Source organism: Giraffa tippelskirchi, chromosome 5 (genome assembly GCF_054371585.1).
Source record: "Giraffa tippelskirchi isolate mGirTip1 chromosome 5, T2T-mGirTip1v1.2.pri, whole genome shotgun sequence".
NCBI lineage: Eukaryota > Metazoa > Chordata > Mammalia > Artiodactyla > Giraffidae > Giraffa > Giraffa tippelskirchi.
The window spans coordinates 154,999,440-155,021,254 of NC_137279.1; the positions used below are offsets into that span (position 1 = coordinate 154,999,440).

General features: G+C 35.8%; 1 protein-coding gene and 1 pseudogene across 3 annotated transcripts in view; both read right to left on the minus strand.

Annotated features, from left to right (window-relative positions):
- LEPR (leptin receptor) overlaps positions 1-21,815 on the minus strand; it is an 84,461-nt gene that overhangs the window by 52,236 nt on the left and 10,410 nt on the right. For 2 of the 3 annotated variants that reach the window (XM_081485758.1, XM_081485756.1), the window contains exons 3-5: positions 11,301-11,356; positions 6,948-7,277; positions 4,701-4,824 (exon numbers count right to left, since the gene is read on the minus strand). In XM_081485758.1, the coding sequence (XP_081341884.1) occupies positions 4,701-4,824; positions 6,948-7,277; positions 11,301-11,340 (494 nt within the window). In that variant the 5' untranslated portion in view covers positions 11,341-11,356. Of the gene's footprint in view, positions 1-4,700; positions 4,825-6,947; positions 7,278-11,300; positions 11,373-21,815 lie in introns of all 3 variants that reach the window. The other variant, XM_081485755.1, reaches the window with a different exon arrangement.
- LOC145507996 (U2 spliceosomal RNA) lies at positions 17,012-17,190 on the minus strand (annotated as a pseudogene).

Below are 21,815 nucleotides of genomic sequence, written 5' to 3' on the forward strand. Positions count from 1 at the left end.
ACAATGCTTTCCCTTAAGGGACATATTTGCTGCTGCTGCTGCTGCTGCTGCTGCTGCTGCTAAGTCGCTTCAGTCGTGTCCGACTCTGTGCGACCCCATAGACGGCAGCTCACCAGGCTCCGCCGTCCCTAGGATTCTCCAGGCAAGAATACTGGAATGGGTTGCCATTTCCTTCTCCAGTGCATGAAAGGGAAAAGTGAAAGTGAAGTTGCTCAGTCGTGTCCGACTCCCAGCGACCCCATGGACCGCAGCCTACCAGGCTCCTCCATCCATGGGATTTTCCAGGCAAGAGTACTGGAGTGGGGTGCCATTGCCTTCTCCGGGGACATATTTACAAGGCTTAAATTCCTTTTAAAAAATAGATTTTAGTTCCCTTTAAATATATACTTATTTCTAATGCCTTGGGGAGGTGATTTTGATGAAAAACTTTTCTATAGTAATCATCATTATAGATTTCCTATTCCATAGAGGTTTCATCTGTTATATTGGCCAGTTGTTCCTCCTGAGCTGAAGAGTCTTATTTAAATTATTTGGAGATATATTGCCCAAAGATGTACACAAAAATAGCATTCAAGACAGAAACAGCATGTGAGAGTTGGTAAAATGGACATATTAACCAAATTATACAGTGAAGAGTACAAATAAAGTGGCAAATGGGAATTCCCTGGCAGTCCAATGTTTAATAAGACTCCACACATCCACTGCAGGGACCAGGGTTCAATCCTCAGCTGGTAAATAAAGATCCCACACACCACATGGTATGGCCAAAAATAATAAAAATTATTTCTTTTAATAAGTGGAAAGAAAAAAAATCCAAGACATTTCTCAAATGGTATGCAATTAGGACAGGTTTTCCTATATTGATATTTTTAGAAACCCGAGTTCAAAATAAAAGAAGGTTGAAAGAATCTACTAAATTCATCATATGAGCAAGTTGAAAAATCTATTTAATATTATAATTTTCTCATTTTTCTGGGTCCATTTAGATGAACAGACCAATGACCACTTAGCTGACTAAAGTTCAAATTCTCAGCTATCACTAATTTACTATGCAATTTTGAAATGCTCTGATATATTCATATATAATATCTTTCTCATAAAATGCAGTCCTCCAGACATAACTATGGCCTACACATTATAAAATGTAAATCCTTACACATGGTCATAGAGCTGTCAAACTGGGCATATTACCCTACCTCACTGATAATGTTTGAAATTCTCTGGAATGGCACCTAGTGAGACTTTGATGACCACCAAAGTATTCAGATCATGACAAAAATGTACTTCATTGCAAAAGAATTAGTTTCTCTGAGCTAAAATATGTTTTGGTTAAATAAAGCAGGAAACTTTATGCACCAGAGGTCAAATATATCCTCATAAAGCACAGTGCTTCCTTTCTTCACTCAAGATCCAGAAGTAGCGGTGAGTCTCATTTGCTTTAAGACCAACCCTTCATCTGTGCTCTTTTCTTGAACTTGCCTATTCAACTATTCACTCACTGTCACAAATATTCAATGCATCCCCTTCTACAATATCTTCAATTTTTCTCTCTCTGCTGGGTCATTTTCTATAAACTAGAAGCAAGCTCATTCTTTCCCATCCTTTAGATGTTCTCCTTTGGCTATGCATTGCCCATTACTCCTCCACCTTCCCCATTTCACTACTCAGCTAGGCTTCTTGGGCCTCTTGAGATTTGCAGCCCAGTTATTTCTGTTTGCCAGGAAAAATATCAATAACCTCAGATGTGCAGATGACACCACCCTTATGGCAGAAAGTCAAGAGGAACTAAAAAGCCTCTTGATGAAAGTGAGAGAGGAGAGTGAAAAAGCTGGCTTAAAGCTCAAAATTCAGAAAACTAAGATCATGGTATCTGGTCCCATCACTTCATGGGAAATAGATGGGAAAACAGTGGAAACAGTGTCAGACTTTACTTTGGGGGGCTCCAAAATCACTGCTGATGGTGATTGCAGCAATAAAATTAAAAGACACTTACTCCTTAGAAGGAAAGTTATGATCAACCTAGATAGCATATTAAAAAGCAGAGACATTACTTTGCCAACAAAGGTCTATCTAGTCAAGGCTATGGTTTTTCCAGTAGTCATGTATGGATGTGACAGTTGGATGGTGAAGAAAGCTGAGCGCTGAAGAGTTGATGCTTTTGAACTATGGTGTTGGAGAAGACTCTTGAGAGTCCCTTGGACTGCAAGGAGATCCAACCAGTCCATCCTAAAGGAGGTCAGTCCTGAGTGTTCATTGGAAGGACTGATGTTGAAGCTGAAACTCCAATACTTTGGCTACCTCATGCAAACAGTTGACTCATTGGAAAAGACCCTAATGCTGGGAAGGATTGGGGGCAGGAGGAGAAGGGGACGACAGAGGATGAGATGGCTGGATGGCATCACCGACTTGATGGACATGAGTTTGAATAAACTCCGGGAGTTGGTGATGGACAGGGAGGCCTGGAGTGCTATGATCCATGGGGTCGCAAAGAGTCGGACACAACTGAGTGACTGAAATGAACTGAACTGAACTGAACATTTCTGTTGTGGACATTTATCTACTAGCTGCCCCCAGCATCTGCCTGGAAAAGCTGCTCTTCTGTTAGACTGAAACACTGGCAGATAGATACAGCACATTCTCACCAATCAGATACTTCCATTCAAGTCACTGGCCCTAATGAGAACTGCACTCATTAAAGCAGCAGGCGTTTGCAGGGACTTCTGGACTTATCTAGTGACCAGCATCAGAGGTGAAAATTATCACACTCAATGTCCAGATGAGACAGCAGGGGGACTCTTATCTGTTCTACTCCTGGGGTGACTTTAAAAATTAGTTCAGGGAATCCCCTGGCGGTCCAGTGATTAGAGACCAGCACTTCCACTGCAGAGGGCGCTGGTCTGATCCCTGGGCAGGGAACTAAGATCCTGCAAGCCACGTGGCAGGGCCAAAAGAAAAAATCAGTCCAGCAGTTTAATGTTAAGTTGTAAATATTAATTACAGTCTGATAATCAGTAGAAAAATAAGGAAGATAGTAGCTTTGCTTCTTCTAAAATTTGTCTTATTTACCTTTACACCAGAAATTTTTCATATTTTGGTTATTAGCTCGTTCATCCTTGAAATCTCAACTCAGCTGTCTGCTTCCTAAAGAAACCTTCACCCCTCTCTTTTCCCACCAGTACACTAGACTTCCCCACCTGAGGCTCTCACATCAGTCTTGTGCTCCCACATCAGTAATCACTAAAACTCAAACCCTATTTTGAGACATATTTGTACATATCTGTCCAAATCACTAACCTATGAATGGCTCAAGGGCAGAGACTATAACTATTCTTTTTTAAAATATAAGACAAAATACATTTTCAAAATTAAAAGCATGAGGCAAAACAAAGAATAATGTTGTGTAAGGTTAATGGGAAAGTACATCAAGAAGATGTAACAGTTATGAACATAGATCTACCCAACAATAGAGTAAAAATACATAAGAAACACATGGCAAAATAGTGAGAAGAAATATATAAGTCAACCATTCCAGTTATTTTAAAAAGTTGAAGTAAAACACACATTTAGTAAAGTGTCTGAATGCATCCTTTTTTTGACATCTGTGTTCTTTAAATTATTTTACTGCGGTAAAATGCACACAACATATACCATTTTAAGTGTACAAAATTCAGTGACACTAAGTACATTCACACTGTTGGGTAACCATCCTTTCCATTCCACTTCAGAATTTTTGTCATCTTCCCAAACTGAAACTCTATACCCATTTAAACAAGAATTCTTCACTTCCCCTCCTTTAGTCCCTGGCAGCCATCATTCTGCTTTCTGTCTCTATTCATCTTCATATGGACAGTTTCTAGCACATTGCCCTTTAATTTTTTTTTTTTTTTTAGGATGCACCATTCTGTTCTATGATCAGGGCTCGAACCCATGCTGCCTGCACTGGGAGCGCAGAGTCTTAACTACTGGACCACCAGGGAGGTCCCAATTTACCCCTTATTTATAGCACCTCAATAACAGCAGAACTGAGGGAGGTGAGTAACAACAAATGAGAAAGAATTTTAAAGAGTTAAAATTCAAGGACTTCCCTGGATGTCCAGTGGTTAAGACTCCATGCTTCCACTGCATGGGCTGAAGGTTCAGTCCCTGGTCATGGAACTAAGATCCAACATGCCATGCAGCACAGCCAAATAATTTTATTTTAATTCAAATAGGAGTGGTAAGCATTATCACTGGAATTATTAGAAAAACTTGAATGACCTATTTACTGTAAGAATTGTAAGTATGGCTGTTCGAAACCACTGTTGTGGCTGTCTACCTAGCACAAACATATATTAAGCACATACATTTTAAAAACAATAAAAAGATCAAATACGAGAGAAAAATCTACCAGAAAAATAAAGATAAACTTTCCCCCTTTCTTCAGTCAAATACCTAAGACTCCCGAATTGAGTTTACACTTCTTTGCAAATATATGCCCATCCATATCTACAATGTCTTGCTACCTGAACCAATATGAGGAAAAAGGAGAAAACCTAATGGAGGAAAAAGTCATACAAAAAAATACAGAAATGTACACTGATATAAAAGGAAATATAGGGATAGGAGAGCTTTCGTAATCTACTTCTGTATATGGAAGCTCTTGTATTTCAGAAAAAAAACTGTATCACGGGAATGTCCAAATTTATTTATTTGGTACTTACAGAACATATAAAAGATGGACCTTAAGGTCATAACTCTTGAAAGGATTCTTAAATAATGACTCAATATAACAGATGAATAATTTCAAGTCCTCTTTCATCCAGCACTGTATGTTCCAGTTTGCACCTGAATTAAAAATAAACTAAATTAAATCTGAAAAAAACATTCTGAACAGCCCAATGAAAGGGAAGGGCTAAATTAAATTTACCAGTGTTCTGATACAACTACCACTGTCCATTCTGAGAGAAAAAGAACAAGCTCTAATTGGTCATATCTCTGTGCCCATTTAGTCCCTTTGGCCTTCAGTTTCCTTCTTCATAAAGTAAGAGAATTAAATTCAATTATTGTTTCTCAAATTTTTTTAAATCTTGAACCACTTATGTAAGACAGAAGACCCCAAAACTCACCTAGTTCAGTTCATCCCCACTTTCCAAGAGACAAGAGAACATGAACTATCAAAGCACAGCAAATTTAGTGCAGCATTTCTGTGTCTACTTTAGCAGTAAAGCATGGTGATTCACACTGGAATCACCAATATGATGCATATCTTAAATTTTTATTATTGTAATATTATAGGCCCCACATACAAATAATGAGAGTATATTTCACTGTATACTGAAAAATTCACCTTATAAACTATTGGTAATTTGTAATTTAGAAAGCAGGTACAGCAACAGCTAAAAATTATGACTAATTTAATACAACACCAAAAGTATCTTCAGCAATACTAACATATTTCCCCATTTTGAAAATTTCTAGCTAGTAGTGACTTTGCATAGATTGAGCCTTGTGAAGTAAATAGCCCATGTGGCTGAAAGTTACATGGAAATCCTCAGTAACCACCACTTAACCTAGTAACTTTAGTTATACAAAGTTAAACTCAGTAAACTAACTAGTTACTAGCCCTTATCTATATATAAAATTAAAATCTGCAGCATCATAATCATTTCACTTGATAACTGAAAAAAATGTTAACATTTTTTGATCATTTCAAGGCTAGTCACAAGGACCTTCACATTTTAAGTACATTCTTAATATATCCAACAATCATTGGAATGGCGAAATTAAGCTTCCTTACAAATTAAAAAAGTGCTTCATTTAAAATTAAATGCCTAAATACAGAGACACTAGGAAGTATTACTTCTAACTTGTTTTAAAACTCTGATTTTATTGCACAGTTATGCTTTATCCTTACTCCTAACCTGATCTCAACAACTAAGTATTTCTTCCATTCTAATCAGCGGTGCTTTGGCACTCCAAGGGACATGTGGAAAAGTTTGGAGATCCGTTTTGATTATCATAACTACACAGTGAGTGTTACAGGCATCAACTGGGTAGAAGCCAAGGATGCTTCTAAACATCCTGTGCTTGAGCTTAGCAGCTCAGTCATGTCCGACTCTGCAATAGTCTATGGACTGTAGCCCACCAGGCTCCTCTGTCCATGGGATTCTCCAGGCAAGAATCCTGGAGTGGGTTGTCATTTCCTTCTCCAGGGAATCTTCCCAACCCAGGGATCAAATCCATGGCTCCTGTGTCTCCTGCATTGCAGGTGGATTCTTTACCACTGACCCATTGGTATAATGCACAGAACAGTCCCACATAGCCAAGAATTACCTGGCCCATGATGTCAAAAATTTTGAGGTTGAGAAATTCTGATGAACCCTACATAGGAGTACTATATTAATGTATACCTTTAGTTTCATATTATAGATGTTTATGGGACTAAGTCAGTTGTCTCTGTTCTATTTAGCTCTTCTAGAAGGCTTGGTGATAATTTTGTTGTTTATATTTCCAGATGCAAAATTATTAATTATACTAGCTACATTCAGTATGCATTACACTTAAACAACAAAAAAAAGTTATTTAAAATATATGCATTGTCTACTGAGATTCCTTACTTGCTTTAGAATTTAATTAATTCAACAGGATTTTCTGCCATTTGATATTTTATCTATTTAAAAAAAATAAGATAAACCTTTCTATTTTAAAGCAAATTTAGAAGACTATAAAATATATTTTAAGTTTAAAAAATTCCCTCATTTACATTTTTATTTTCATGGGACATAAAATAATTGGGGACTTATTAGTTTGGTCTCATGATAATTCTAATTTTATTACTAATATAAAATGGTAATATTTGTTCAGAATCACATCCAGAGACATCTATTTCACACAAGTTTCAGAGAATGAAAATATTTTATTCAATATAGTTAAGTAACAATTAATGCTTGGAACATTAAAGTACTTACCTGTTTGTTCAAAAACTAAAGAATTCACTGTTGTAACAAATGCCTTCCCTTCAATGTTGTCTGCATATACAGAGCAGTTTTTATCTTCCTCGCTCCAAAAGCAACAGTGGAAAGTTGTTCTGGATGATAAGTTAGATAAGTAGGTACCACTTGAATTAAGCTTAGTTTCAACAACTGCTTCATAACGTCCATTCAAATTTGAAGTGTTCTTTGAGATTCCAGGAGGAAAGACGAAGTCATATGTTGTATTTGATGGCATGCAAGACAACTTAAATTTCCAGGGAGTAATTGGATATGCCAAGTTAAACGCAGTTATTACATAAATAAATTCTGTTAGGACATTTAAAAGACACAGAAACAAGCAATTAATCTTTTTTATTAAGATATCAATAGGAAGTATCTAAGATTAAATGATGTAGTACTCAATAGTTATTATTAAACTTTCTAAGTGTCAACCAGTGCCTAATGCATAACTCTGTGCTTCCATTGAATAATGTGTTATACTTAAGAGGGTACATTTATTTATAGAGATAACTTGACTCTTTAGCAACACTTTTTGGAAATTTACAGTTCATTTTCCTCATTAATCTAACGACTCATATTTATATTTTAATGAAAGTAAATTACAGCTAAACATTTCAATTTCCTTTTCCAAAAAAAATAAATTACTCTAACGGACTTCCAGCATAATGGCATCTGGATGTGCAATTATATAAGCAAATATTAAAGCGATGTTTTAATATTTCTTAAGAAGAATAATGCCAAAATGTTAATACTACTTTCAATGAGTGATTTTAGAAAGGGTTTATCTTCAACATCAGAACAGCTGGATGATTTCTTGAATATGCCCATGATTCTCCAGATATACAATATCATGTACGATATGTCCTTAGTATCCTCCAATAATTGATGAACAATGACAGACTTCTTACAGGAAACATTCACTGCTGATTAAAGATAATGTATCACTCACCCATAAAATTAAGAACAATTTTATAAACCTGTACCCTTCCAGAAAACCTTAAAAGTGATACTTGTTTTTTAAATAGTTATTTGAAAATAAAATAATTAATTCTCCATAATTCTTTCTTTTACAAGTTATTCTAATCATCCAACAATTGTGTCGTCTCATATACAAAGCAATGCGGAATGAGAATTCTAAGAATTTTGCATGGAGTCTATAGAGTAAGACCTTTTAAGGATTACGGTTAAATGTTAAAATGTAAGAAAACAGAAATTTTTAAAATCAACTCACAAAAGTGCTATTCTAAATTACAAAAGTAATACATGTAAAAATATTCAAATACACAAGTAATGACTCTTAATTTGGTTTCTAGACCTTTCTATAAATATTAATAGAAATATGTATCAGATATAAAAATTAAGGCAAAAATGACTAACATGAACTAACATTATTTTTCCCACACTGAACAATTAGGTATCATAACATCATCAAAAGTGAATCGTCACTGCAATTGTGGTCCTTTGGACTCAATCCTTCTAACGTGTTTTTGAAATTAGAACTTCTCACTAAAAAGAAATTAGGGTGTTTCTTTCATTTTACAAAACAATAAATACTAATTAAAAACATTATATTCTCTAGCTGCACATGGAAGATTCAGTTGACTAAACTGAAATTAGCCTAAAATCTTCAAAGTATTTGAAAATTAGAATGTAATAATGAATGTCACATGGTAACTACTGAATCAGCTTAATTAAAAGATGATTCTATTTTGTTTACATGCTTCCTTTGCAAATGATATTTCTTTCCCCCAAAATGAAGCCTAAATGGCAAGGAGTCCAGAATATACATCTGAAGGCATAAGTTTATGTTATCATATGATACAGTGTCATATGTTATACATTAAAGCCCCAGACATCTTCTGATTCACAAAACTTGACCAAACCACAAACCTTTTGAAAAGCCAATGTAAAACATTACCATGAAACCTAATAAAAATTAGAGAATATAAGAGAAAATGTTATCTTTCTTTGATAGTTCCTTGTGGTCCAGTTTTTCTGAATTCTGTAACCGTGGAATTATCCTGGATATTTTCTGTAGCTATATAGATGGCTACAATGACAACCAATAGTATGTGTAAGATAAAAGAGTCACAGGAGCCTATTATACAGAGTGAAGTAAGCCAGAAAGAAAAACACCAATACAGTATACTAACACATATATCTGGTATTTAGTCAATCGGTAAAGATAACCCTATATGCGAGACATCAAAAGAGACACAGATAAATAGAACAGTATTATGGACTCTATGGGAGAGGGCGAGGGCGGGATATGGGAGAATGGCATGGAAGCATGTAAATTATCACATGTGAAACGAATCGCCAGTCCAGGTTCAATGCATGAGCGGGATGCTCATGCAATATGCTCACGGCTGGTGCACCGGGATGACCCGGAGGGATGGGATGGGGAGGGAAGGTGGAAGGGGGGTTCTGGAAGGGGAAAACATGTACACCCATGGTGGATTCATGTCAATGTATGGCAAAACAAATACAATATTGTAAAGTTAAAAAATGGAAAATAAACTAATCTCAAAAAAAAAGAGTCATAGGAAAGCTTCTCAGGGCATCTTTAAAGACTAGAGTAACCAAAGAGATGCTCAGAACCAGTTGATACACAGGTAATGGCTGCTAGGGAAAAAAAAAAGGGTTTTGTTAATGACAGCCTGACTTTAATTTCAAAGACTTGGAACACAATCTAAATTAGATGATTTGAGTTTAAAGAAAATCAAAATATTTCTAGAATGCTGTAAGAAACCATTGAGAATAGTACAATGCATGGGTTCAGGGCACAGACCCTCTAAGCAGTGGAAAATCTGCATATAACTTGTAGTTGGCCCTCCCTATACATAGTTCCTCTGTATACACAACTCCTCTGCATCTGCAGATTCAACTAACCTTGGACCATGCAGTACCATGGTATTCACTATTTTTAAAAATCCAAGTATAAGTGGACCTGAGAAAACTATATCTATATACTCAAAAGTTACTGGCATTGTGTGACTACTTTCAAACAAAAGCCTGTTATGCTTCACAGAAAGTTAAAACACAAGATTGTAAAAGAATGCTTTCTCTCCAGGATATTCCTGCAATAAGTAGGAGGAAGACTAGTATACATTTAATTTTTGAACATAATCTTCTGGTGGTAGTCAAGGTGGGAATTCCCAAGGCATACACAATCCCTTGATAATATCCCCTTATAATATTATCTTTTCATTGTTTACCAGAATCATAATGGGGAATACCATTTAAATGACATTTCTTTTCCATTTTAGAATAAATCTGTTATTCTATATGATAGCCATTTATTTTAAATATTATCACCAAGTAAACCAGTCCTAGATACAGAGAATTCAAATTTTGATGATCGTCTTATATATATATATGCAATTTAATAATGCTACATTTGCTAAATAAAATCAAAATATTTAAATGTCATTATACCTTATTTCCAAGTAAAGGAATGATAATGCGTATCTTTGGCAGGAATGCAATCAAATGTGTGTTAATCAATCAGTTTATCAATCATGTCTGACTCTTTGTGACCCCATGGACTGTAGCCCACCAGGCTCCTCTGTCCATGGAATTCTCCAGGCAAGAATATTGGAATGGGTAGCCATTCCTTTCTCCAGGGATCTTCGTGACCCAGGGATCAAACCTCTGCATTGCAGGCAGAGTCTTTACTGTCTGAGCTACCACTTATATACTCATGTTGGATTGCAAAAGGCAAGAGCTTGGAGGAGATTTCACAGTATCTATCAAATTCAAACTTGTGTTTACTACTCAACATAGAAATTCCTCTTCAGAAATTAATCTATAGAAATACTCTCCCAAATACACAAAGATGTATGTATATGAATTTCAATGTAGCATTATTTATTACAGAAAAAGAAATGCCTAACAATGGGAATTGTTCAAATAAGTTTATAATGTAAGGTACATTCATACAGTTCATTGTTATGAACAATCATTAAACAAATAAGTATATTAATGAACACTAACAAGAAAAGTTATGAGAATAAACTGAAAAACTGTTAAGCAGGAAAAAGAAAAATACAGAATAGACAGACCAATTCTATTTTTGTGACTGGAGATATGAGTGTGTGTGTGGGGAGGGGAGTATGTTTCTGGAAGGATACCCATCACATTGTTTCCAGGAGGTTGGGAAGAGTTTTCATTTTCACACTTCCATTTTTGTTTGGTTTGCATTTTTAATCAAGGGCAAGAGAATTCCTAACTGGAAATGGGAAATTTAGTCAGCCATTAAATGAAACAACATCTCTAAGCATAAAATCTCTACCTCATATATGGACATTTTAAAAGCAAATAACTTACCCCAATGTAACAAAGCCACACAGAATTTTTGACAAGTCATCTTCAGAGAAGTACACCTAAAAAACAGTAAATCTAAAACCAGTACACACACACATTTAAAAAATGACATATACACAAGCCATCTACGGGAAAATATAAAAGGAAAAGGATTAAAATTAAGAATTCTTTAAATTGTAATCCAATAATAATACTCTGGATCAGTATCAGCATCTAAAAGTGAAAGTGAAAGTGAAGTCGCTCAGTGGTGTCCGACTCTTTGCGACCCTGTGGACCCTGAAGCCCACCAGGCTCCTCTGTCCATAGGATTCTCCAGGAAAGAATACTGGAGTGGGTTGCCATTTCCTTCTTCAGGGGATCTTCCCAATACAGGGTTGAACCCAGGTCTCCTGCATTGCAGGCAGATGCTTTAAACTCTGAGCCACCAGGGAAGCCTATCAGCATCTAACATGAAGGTAAAACTGTAAGTTATAGGTTCATTCCTATATACATGCTATTTTACAGAGTTAAAACATATGCAATGCATTCATATATGGCTTAATCAAAAAAATGGCAATGTTCCTTCATGACATGACAAACCAGGACAGGTATCATAGATGAGATGAATTTTTAACTAAACAAAAAAAGCTTACAATGCCAATTAAATATGTACAGCTGATCTAACATCACAAATATCACACTCTTCATTTGTGTGTGTGTGTGTGTGTGCTCTCAGTTCTTTTTCCTTTCATTTCCTAAAGTCTTTATCTTTACTATGATACCACAAAGCTGAATGATTATAGCATAGGTAATGAACTGCATATTTATTTCCAATGAAGAGTAGAAATTTTTGCAATATGGTTTTGGAAGCCCCTGTCGCAGAGTCGGCACGACTGAAGTGACTTAGCTCACACACAATATTCACATTAGCAAGTTATCAGTAACTGAAAGAGAGTTTGATATATGCAGATGATAGGGATGACTTCAGAGACAAACTTTCCCATGAATTCGATCCAATTTGAAATATACCACAAATAAGATTATTTTTACTACTATGTCACGAAATCGAATGAGAGTGTAATTTAAACATATTTAGCTTAGATTTATAAGGAAACATTAAAGGTTTTTGGTGTTCCAGTCTTTTTTATTATCCCATATTTGGGGTTCCGTTCACTATATGAAAATTAATCTGAGGCAAAAAGCCCTGAATTAGGCATCAGAAGTCTTGGATGCCAGTTGAGGCTCTTTTGATTAATTAGGTGTAGGACTTGGGATGTCACTATTCTTGATCTCAGCTTCCTCATCAGACTGAAGGACAATTCCTACAATCCCTTTCAGAGCTGCTTATGATTCTGACAGGCTTTAGTTTAAAACAGAAATCACAGCTTTATCACAAAGAATATTATAAAATATTAAGTTAGAAACACGTCCTATAAGTTGTATCTGAGAACTGGTAGTACATGACAAGCAAACAGAAAAACCTCCTTGTTTAGTTTACAACTTAAATGACTCTTAGGAAAAAGATGGGTGAGTATGACCATTTTGTAGTTTGGTAAATTTGTTTGTCAGACTCTGAGTTTTTCACCAGAATTTTGGTTCTTCACACACTTGATCCCACAATGTATCTTAAGGATTTCTAGAAACCAATTCATTGTGGCATCTTCATTATCTAATGGTATTAAATGGTGCAAAGTCCTCCCAGCTTTTTTTATGCTACCTCTTTCTGATACAACATTGTCTCATAGAATAAACCCAAAGGCAATTTCATAATCAGGGTATGTCTCAAATACACATATCACTAGACTAAGTGTTTTGACTGAGCTGACTAGTGACTAAGTAATTCAGTCCAATAATTGATTTGACTCACTTTAATTCAACTGATTCACTGAGTTAAGCGACCAAATAAATAGATCATATTGTTCTTCCTTAAATAAGACAACCATTCTTTTATTTAAACACATTTGCATAATTAATTCCTCCCCAAGGTGGGGGGTGGAGAATAAGGTCAAGTGATTCATAACCATCCAGTAGCATTTCCAGAAAAACAGACTAAAGAGAAAATAATATAAGAAATAATATAAGAAAATTTCCCAGAACTGATGACACACAAGTCTTTAAACTGAAAAAAAAAAAAAATCTAGCAACTTCCAAGGAAAAGGAATGGAAAACAAAAATCCATTCCTAAACATATCATTTAACAATTGCAGAAGAGAAAAGAAGAAGAGTTTCCAGAGAAGAAAAAAATCACCAAAGCAATGAGAACCTAACTAAAACAAACGTTTCATCTCAAAACGCTGAATTACAGAAAGCTATCTAGTAATGACTGATGGAAAATTATTTGCAGTTTAAAATTCTATTAGCCAATCAAGAAAGTATCAGAACAAAACAAATAAATTTTAAATAACACAATGACTTAGAAAATTTACACCCTGTGAATCTCTTCTCGGAAGTAACTTTATGATGTGTTCCGGCAAAATGAGGAGTAAACCAGGAAAGGATTGGGGATTCGGGATCCTGAAAAGCTTGACTACAAGCCAGTTGATGGCTCTGCAGTCTAGAGAACGACCTGTCCAGATAGCAGATGGAGTACAGGTGACCCCTGAAAGGAAAAGGCCAGGATAAAGGTGAGAATGGAAGGCAACTCAAAACATACTACAATTCTGAAGCTGCAAAAATTTGAAAACAAAACAAGAAATCAGAATAACACAAGGGAAAAAAGAAAGCCATAGTCTAAAATTGAAGCCACTAGTCCAAATAAGAATATGAGTTCAAAATAGACTTCAAAATGAAGAATGGAATGGATTCCAAAAAAATAAAGAGAATGAGTAAAAACTGAAAATTAAAAATTAATAAATAAGACTCATAAATCTTCTCCCAAGAAGAAAAAATAAGCTAGCTGGAAAAAAGCTTTATAAAAAGTCCTGATCTAAATATGAACTGAAATAAAATATGGCACAATTTTAAGCAAATGCTGGAATTAATCCATTTGAAAGAAGGAAGATCCCTTTAACCTTGATTCTAGGAATATTCTCCACTGGGTGGCTTAGGAGTCATATTGAGCAAAATATGATTCTAAGACTCTTCTTGGTTCTGTGGTGAGTAATATTTACAAAGTTCTAAAAGCATTAATGCTGCTATTTATTAATTTTTCAACTTTTTGGCCTAATCAATAGACAAAAATGAAAGATTTAATTATAAATATTAAACATAAATATCATCATTCTCACTGTATAGTTGTAAAAATTGGAGTAGTATAAAAAAATTGGGGTGGTATAATTATAAAAGGAGAGATGGTGAGAAGGCAAAGGGTGTAAATAGCCCAACCTCTTGAAGTAAGTAGTCAAGAGAAACTATCTATAGTGAATGAAGCAAAGAAAGATTGTGGAATTTAAATGTAAGCAATGAATGATGTCAGAAAATTAATATAATTATAATGGAGGAGAGACAGAGAAAAGTGAAATTAGTAAGATAAATTCCTTTCTACCATGGTATCTATTTAAAGGTTATAAATGAAAAGAAAAAAAGTCAGTATAAGCATATTATTTAGCCTTACAGAGTTAGTGAAAGGAAAAGCTAAAACCAGAAATGGTTCAAGTCAGTTGTTCTTAAAACCAGGAATAACAAAGTGAAGGGAGTGGGGTAAGGGACTGCTGTGCATTATTACAGTAAGTTTCTGTAACTGTGTGCATGGATTATTTTCATGCAAACTTATTATTCTGTCCTTTTAATTAAATTAAAAGGTACTATTGGATTTCAAAGAAAATAGCTACTAACAAAGTCCTAGGAGCTAATTAAAGGTTCACTGAAGTAGAATATTAGTTGAACTCCAAGAAATATAAAGGGAGAGAGTAGTGTTATATTTCTTCTAAGATTCACAATATTTTAACACCTCTGACACCAGGATCTTTGTTAAAATCAATGTCATCTTATAACCACTTATGGCTTGGTAGCAGCTGTGATCTAGTTATCATTGACTGCATACATACAAACTGGAGCACTTTCCTAATGACAGACTAGACAATTATTAGCCATCAATATTTCAGTCAACAGACTATTTAAAAACCTTTTGAGGAAGGAAGGAATATGAGCCCTGAGTATTGTCTGAAAACCTTTTGTGGACATCTTTTACTGAGATCAATATAGAGTCAGCATAAAATTTGCAAAATGGACAAACATACAAGAAAATCTCAGAAACCATAGTGAAGCACTCTTTTATGAAGTTCAACATCACAAATAGTCTTGATAATCCAGAGAATGGTACCATTTAAGAAAATATTGACATCAACAACACTGAGTTGAAAAGCGACTCAGAAAAATCATATTCTGAATATGAAAAAGAATTCCTTAATGGATTTCTTTGACTTTTACTTTTCTTATGAGAGTGATATGATATAAACAAAAATCTTTATCTAAATAATTCTAGAAGAGCTCTTTCAGTAGGTATAAAACTAAAATTCTAAATGATAAGAAAGAATTGTAAAATAAATAGGCAGAGTTTTTCGTTTACTAGCTGTACAAAAATGGTGGTGTATCTTAAAAATCCACGATGTCTTAAATATAAAGAATTACAACCAGAAAGCATGGTAATTAGTAGAAACTGAAAATTACTCTTAATTTGGATAAATCATAACAGATTCCAGAGAGGAGTGAGGATTTAACTGCCCTTTAAAGAATGAGGAGGGATATGAAGCATATCATAAGTATCATTTTTAAAAAAGGTCTTCCTACAGAACCTCTGGAAAGTTCAAACAAAGGTCAGCCAAAGGTATGGGTAAAAGACAATAGGAACTCTTGTATAAGAACTGACTTGCAAGTTCAAAATAGTATTAGTCAAAAGACCAAGAAACCATTTTCCCAGATGACTACTTTTTATAGAAAGAACATTTTTACATAGTGTTTGTCCTGTGTGAAAAGCTTTTCTTCCCCAAAGCAGACTCTAACCAACAGTGTTACTATAAAATACCCAGGTCACTAGAGAACTACTCAACTACCTTCTGGGTAGTCATAATCCTAACAGATAACATCTTAACAATATAACTGGGCTTCCCAGGTAGTGCTAATGGTAAAGAACCCATCTGTCAACGCAGGAGACTTAAGAGATGTGGGTTTGATCCATGGGTCGAGAAAATACCCAGGAGGAGGACACAGCAACCCACTCCTAACAGCAACTGCAATTATCAGGTGCTTATTATGTATGTGCCAGTATGTTTTCTCTATGTGTTTATGTATAAACACACACACACACTATTTTTTTCTCTTTCATCTCCTTCATGCTGAAACCAGTTTGGTTCAGAAATGTTGTTGGTGCATACAGAAATCCAATTGTTTGATTATCTTCTAGGTTGAGACACCCAAATAACAGCTGCTAGTTAAAGTAAAATGAGAAAATATAATTCTGAGAAAAACTAAGTTGTCCTACGCCTTCACTAAACAACTATTTGGTAACAGCTGTTCTTAAACATGAGTTCACATTTTAAAAACCTATTATAATACCATTATACACGCTCTTGAGAATCTGTACTTGGCTCACATCTTTAGCTATTATCTAGCATAAACAGATAGAGCACTTATACATTTCCATAAACTTAATAGAAATTATTAGCCCAAGACTAGAGTCAATCAGTCTCTCTTCTCCTCATTCCCTCCCCTCCTCCTTTTCTCTGTATCTGTCTCACTCACTATTATACACACACACACACACACTTATATATATACACAGATTTTTAAGTCTGTGCTATTTCTGGATTTTCTAATTGCCAAAGACTAAAATTAACATCAATGCCACAATGCCCCTTTAGAGTGTCTCCAGCTGGGTCATTTTTATTTACTAGTCCATATTATCCCAGTTTGAATTAAAGAGGTCCATAGGTACCAGATACTACACTTGATCTTAGCTAAAAGGCCAAGAAGCAATCCAGTAGTTATGTATGGATGTGAGAGTTGGACCATAAAGAAAGCTGAGTGCCCAAGAATGGATTCTTTTGAATTGTGGTATTGGAGGAGACTCTTGAGAGTCCCTTGGACTGCAAGGAGATCAAACCAGTCAATCGTAAAGGAAATCAGCCCTGAAAATTCATTGGAAGGACTGATGCTGAAGCTGAAACTCCAATACTGTGGCTACCTGATGTGAAGAACTGATTCTTTGGAAAAGACCTTGATGCTGGGAAAGATTGAAGGCAGGAAGAGAAGGGGATAACAGAGGATGAGATGGTTGGATGGCATCACCGACTCAATGGACATGGGTTTGGGCAAGCTCTGGGAGTTGGTGATGGACAGGGAAGCCTGACGTGCTGCAGTCCATGGGGTTGCAAGGAGTCGGACACAACTGAGCGACTGAACTGATAGGTACCAGAAGGGGTTTCCCTGGTGGTTCGGTGGTAAAGAATCTGCCTGCAATGCAGGAGATGTGGGTTTGATCCCTGGGTCAGGAAGATCCCCTGGAGAAGGAAATGACAACCCATTCCAGTATTCTTGCCTGGGAAATCCCATGGACAGAGGAGGCTGGTGGGCTACAGTTCATGGGGTCACAAAAGAGTCAGACACGACTTAAGAGACTAAAACCATCACCACCATAGGTACTAGGAATTTTCACTAAAATAGTTCTCAAATGTGTGACTCTCTCCTTAAAGATCATCCACGGCCCACAGACAATGGTTCCCATAACTCTGTTCTCTCCTCAGCAAGTCTCCATGCTATGCTAAGCTTTAACCCAGCAAACTAGACCTCCTAAAGACACCAAAGCCAGGCAAATACTACCTGACACACTAACCCACACTAACTGACAGTGGCCTGTATTCACTTCAGAAGACACTTTATTGGTACCATAAAACTGTATAAGTGGGATGAATCTAGTCTAGCAGTTCTATGAAATAACAAGTGACTTGCTGACTTTCATTCAGTGAGAATCAATATCCACAAAAATTTCACATAGCCTGCCTTAGACATATTGAGTGTTTGCTTTCTGGAAAAGATTTTAAACTTACAAGTTCACAGCACTTAAATTTGACGTTGATGTTTTACTACAGATTCAGCATTTCTGTGTATGATATTTCTTACAAACATGAAATCTCACTTTAAAATATTACAATGGCATTAATCACATGTTTAAGCTCAGAAATATGGATTTAAGAGTTACAAGAGTGGATATTTCTGGTTTTCATTTTAAAGCCAACAGAAAGCATGAGGATAATCATAAGTCAGAACTACTGAAAAAGCTTGTTAAACACATAAATGCTGCTGCTGCTAAGTCACTCCAGTCGTGTCTGACTCTGTGCAACCCCATAGATGGCAGCCCACCAGGCTCCGCCGTCCCTGGGATTCTCCAGGCAAGAACACTGGAGTGGGTTGCCATTTCCTTCTCCAATGCATGAAAGTGAAAAGTGAAAGTGAAGTTGCTCAGCCGTGTCCTACTCTTTGCGACCCCATGGACTGTAGCCTACCAGGTTTCTCCATCCATGGGATTTTCTGGGCAAGAATACTGGAGTGGGTTGCCATTGCCTTCCCCAAACACATAAACATGTATTTTAAAACATCTCCTTAATAATACCCTATAGAAACAGAAATATAACTGAAGAGAATCACTCCAAATTAATGAAAGCTTCCATTCAGCAGGAATATATAATAATTTTAAATGCATACATATAGTATAACTTCAAAATAACATGTGCTTATTACAATGTAGCTTCAAAGTACATTGATATATGGTGAAAACTCAGAGTACCACAAGGAAAACAGATATCCACACATACGGTTGAAATTTTTATTACTTTCTCCTTAAAGAATGAATAGATGGGGAAGGAAATGGCAATCCACTCCAGTATTCTTACCTGGGAAATCTTATGTAAAGAGGAGACTTGCAGGCTACAGTCCATGGGGTCGCGAAAGACTTCGACAAGACTTAGCGACTAAACAATGAAAGGATTGTGTGCTAAAGTTAAGTTTTTAAGTGTGTGCAATAAAACAAATTTATATCAATTGATATATAGAAACAAAAAATAGAACAGCAAACATAAATACGTGAGGATTTATGAGACTGAAATAGTATTAACAAATGACAATGGAACAAAAACATTAACAGATTTGACATACATTGAACTCAGCTTCTCCAAACTGTAGATGGCACATTATTTTTAATCACCAGTGGGGCGTTTACAAAAACTGACCACACACAAAGAAATAAGGCAAGTTACAAACAAATCCAAAGACTAAAATCATACAGATTCAGACCACATTCTGTGTCCACAGTATTTTTAAGGCAGGAAAAAAATAATAAAAATATAACTACACAAATGCCATATATTAGGACAATAAGAAAAATTGTTTGGGGTAATCTACAGGGCAAAAAAAGATATAATCAAAATCAAAATACATTTTAAACTTATGATAATGAAAAAAGCATCTCAAAACTTAATTTCATGCAGATAAAGCACTATTGAGAGGAAAAGTCAAAGTCAGAAAGAAACATCATTCTCAATGTGAAATGATTTATTCTGTGAGCACTTCAAATCAACACTATACCTGAGGTCCTAGGCAAAGCAGAAAGAGAAGTAGGAAAAGATTAAGGATTATAAAGCAAGAAACAAAATTGCCATTATCCATGAATGACAATAAAAACGGACAATCCCAAAGTATCTATATGTAAGTTGTTTAACTTAGTTATAAAATTTATCAAGACTGCTGGTGAAAAACAGAAAACCAAGTATTTTAAACACTTCCCAACTTCTTATATGAGGACAGTATTACTCTGACATCAAAACTAGACAAAGACATCACAATAAAAGAAACTACAGACCAATATCTCTTATGAACATAGATGCAAAAAATACTAGCAAACCAAACCCTTCAATGTATAAAAAGGATTATACACTGTAATCAAACATGATTTACCTCAGGAGTGCAAGTTTCATTTAAAATATGAAAATCAATGTTCGATCAATCATAATAATAGAATAAAAGCCATGACAAGTCAATAGCAAAAGCATTTGACAAATTCCAATGCTATTTCATGACAAAAACATTCAACAGGACATAGAACTTCTCCACCTTGATAAAGCTGCAAATGAATAACCCATAGCTAACATCATTATTGTTGCTGTTGCTTAGTCATGTTCAACTCTTTGCAACCCCATGGGCTGTAGCCCGCCAGGCTCTTCTGTCCATGGAATTTCCCAGGCAAGAATACTGGAGTGGGTTGCCATTTCCTCCTCTAAGGGATCTTCCTGACCCAGGGATAGAACCCACTTCTCCTGCTTGGCAGGCAGATTCTTTACCACTCAACCACCAAGGAAGCCCCAGCTAATATCACACTTAATGTAAAAGACTGGCTGCTTCCCTGCTAAATGAGCAGGATCAGACAACGTTATTCACCTGCACTTTCTATTCACTTAGAGGTTTCAGCCAGAGCAATTGAGCAAGAAAAAGAAATAGAAAACATCTAGATTAGAAAGAGAGAAGTAAAAACTACCTCTGTTCTCAACTGACATGATCTCGTATGTAGAAAATACTTAGGAATTCACACACAAAAAAATATTTCTGTTTTTGTTCAGTCATTATGTCATGTCTGACTATTTGCAACCCCAGGAATTACAGAATTCTAGGCTTCTTGTCCTTCACTATCTCCCAGAGTTTGTTCAAACTCATGTCCATTGAGCCATCAAACCAATTCATCCTTTGTCGCCCCTTTCCCTCCTGCCCTCAATCTATCCCAGCATCAGGGTCTTTTCCAATGAGTTGGCTCTTGGCATCAGGTGGCCAATGCACTGCAGCTTCAGCACCAGTCCTTCCAATGAATATTCAGGTTGATTTCTTTTAGGATAGACTGGTTTGATCTATTTGATGTCCAAGGAACTCTTAAGAGTCTTCTCCAGCACCATAATTCAAAAGCATCAATTCTTCAGCACTCCGTCTTCTTTATGGTCCAACTCTTACATACATACATGACTACTGGAAACACCATAGCTTTGACTAGATGGATCTTTCTTGCAAAGTAATGTCTATGCTTTTTAATATACTGTCTAGATTTGTCATATCTTTTCTTCCAAGGAGCAAGTGCCTTTTAATTTCATAGCCACAGTCACCATTCGCAGTGATTCTGGAGCCCAAGAAAATAAAATCTGTCACTGCATCTCCTTTTTCCCCATCTATTTGCCATGAAATGATGGGACCAGATGCCACAATCCTAGTATTTTGAATGTAGAGTTTTAAACTAGCTTTTTCACTCTCCTCTTTCACCCTCATGAAGAGGATCTTTAGTTCCTCTTCATTTTCTGCCATTAGAATGGTATCATCTGCATATCTGAGACTGTCAATATTTCTCTTTGCAATCCTAATTTCAGTTTGTGATTCATCCAGCCCAGCATTTCACATGATGTACTCTGCATATAAATTAAATAAACAGGGTGACAATATGCAGCCTTGACATACGCCTTTCCCAATTTTGAACCAGTCCATTTTTCCATGTCCAGTTCTAACTGTTGCTTCTTGACCTGCATACAGATCACTCAGGAGGCAGCTCAGGTGGTCTGGTATTCCCATCTCTTT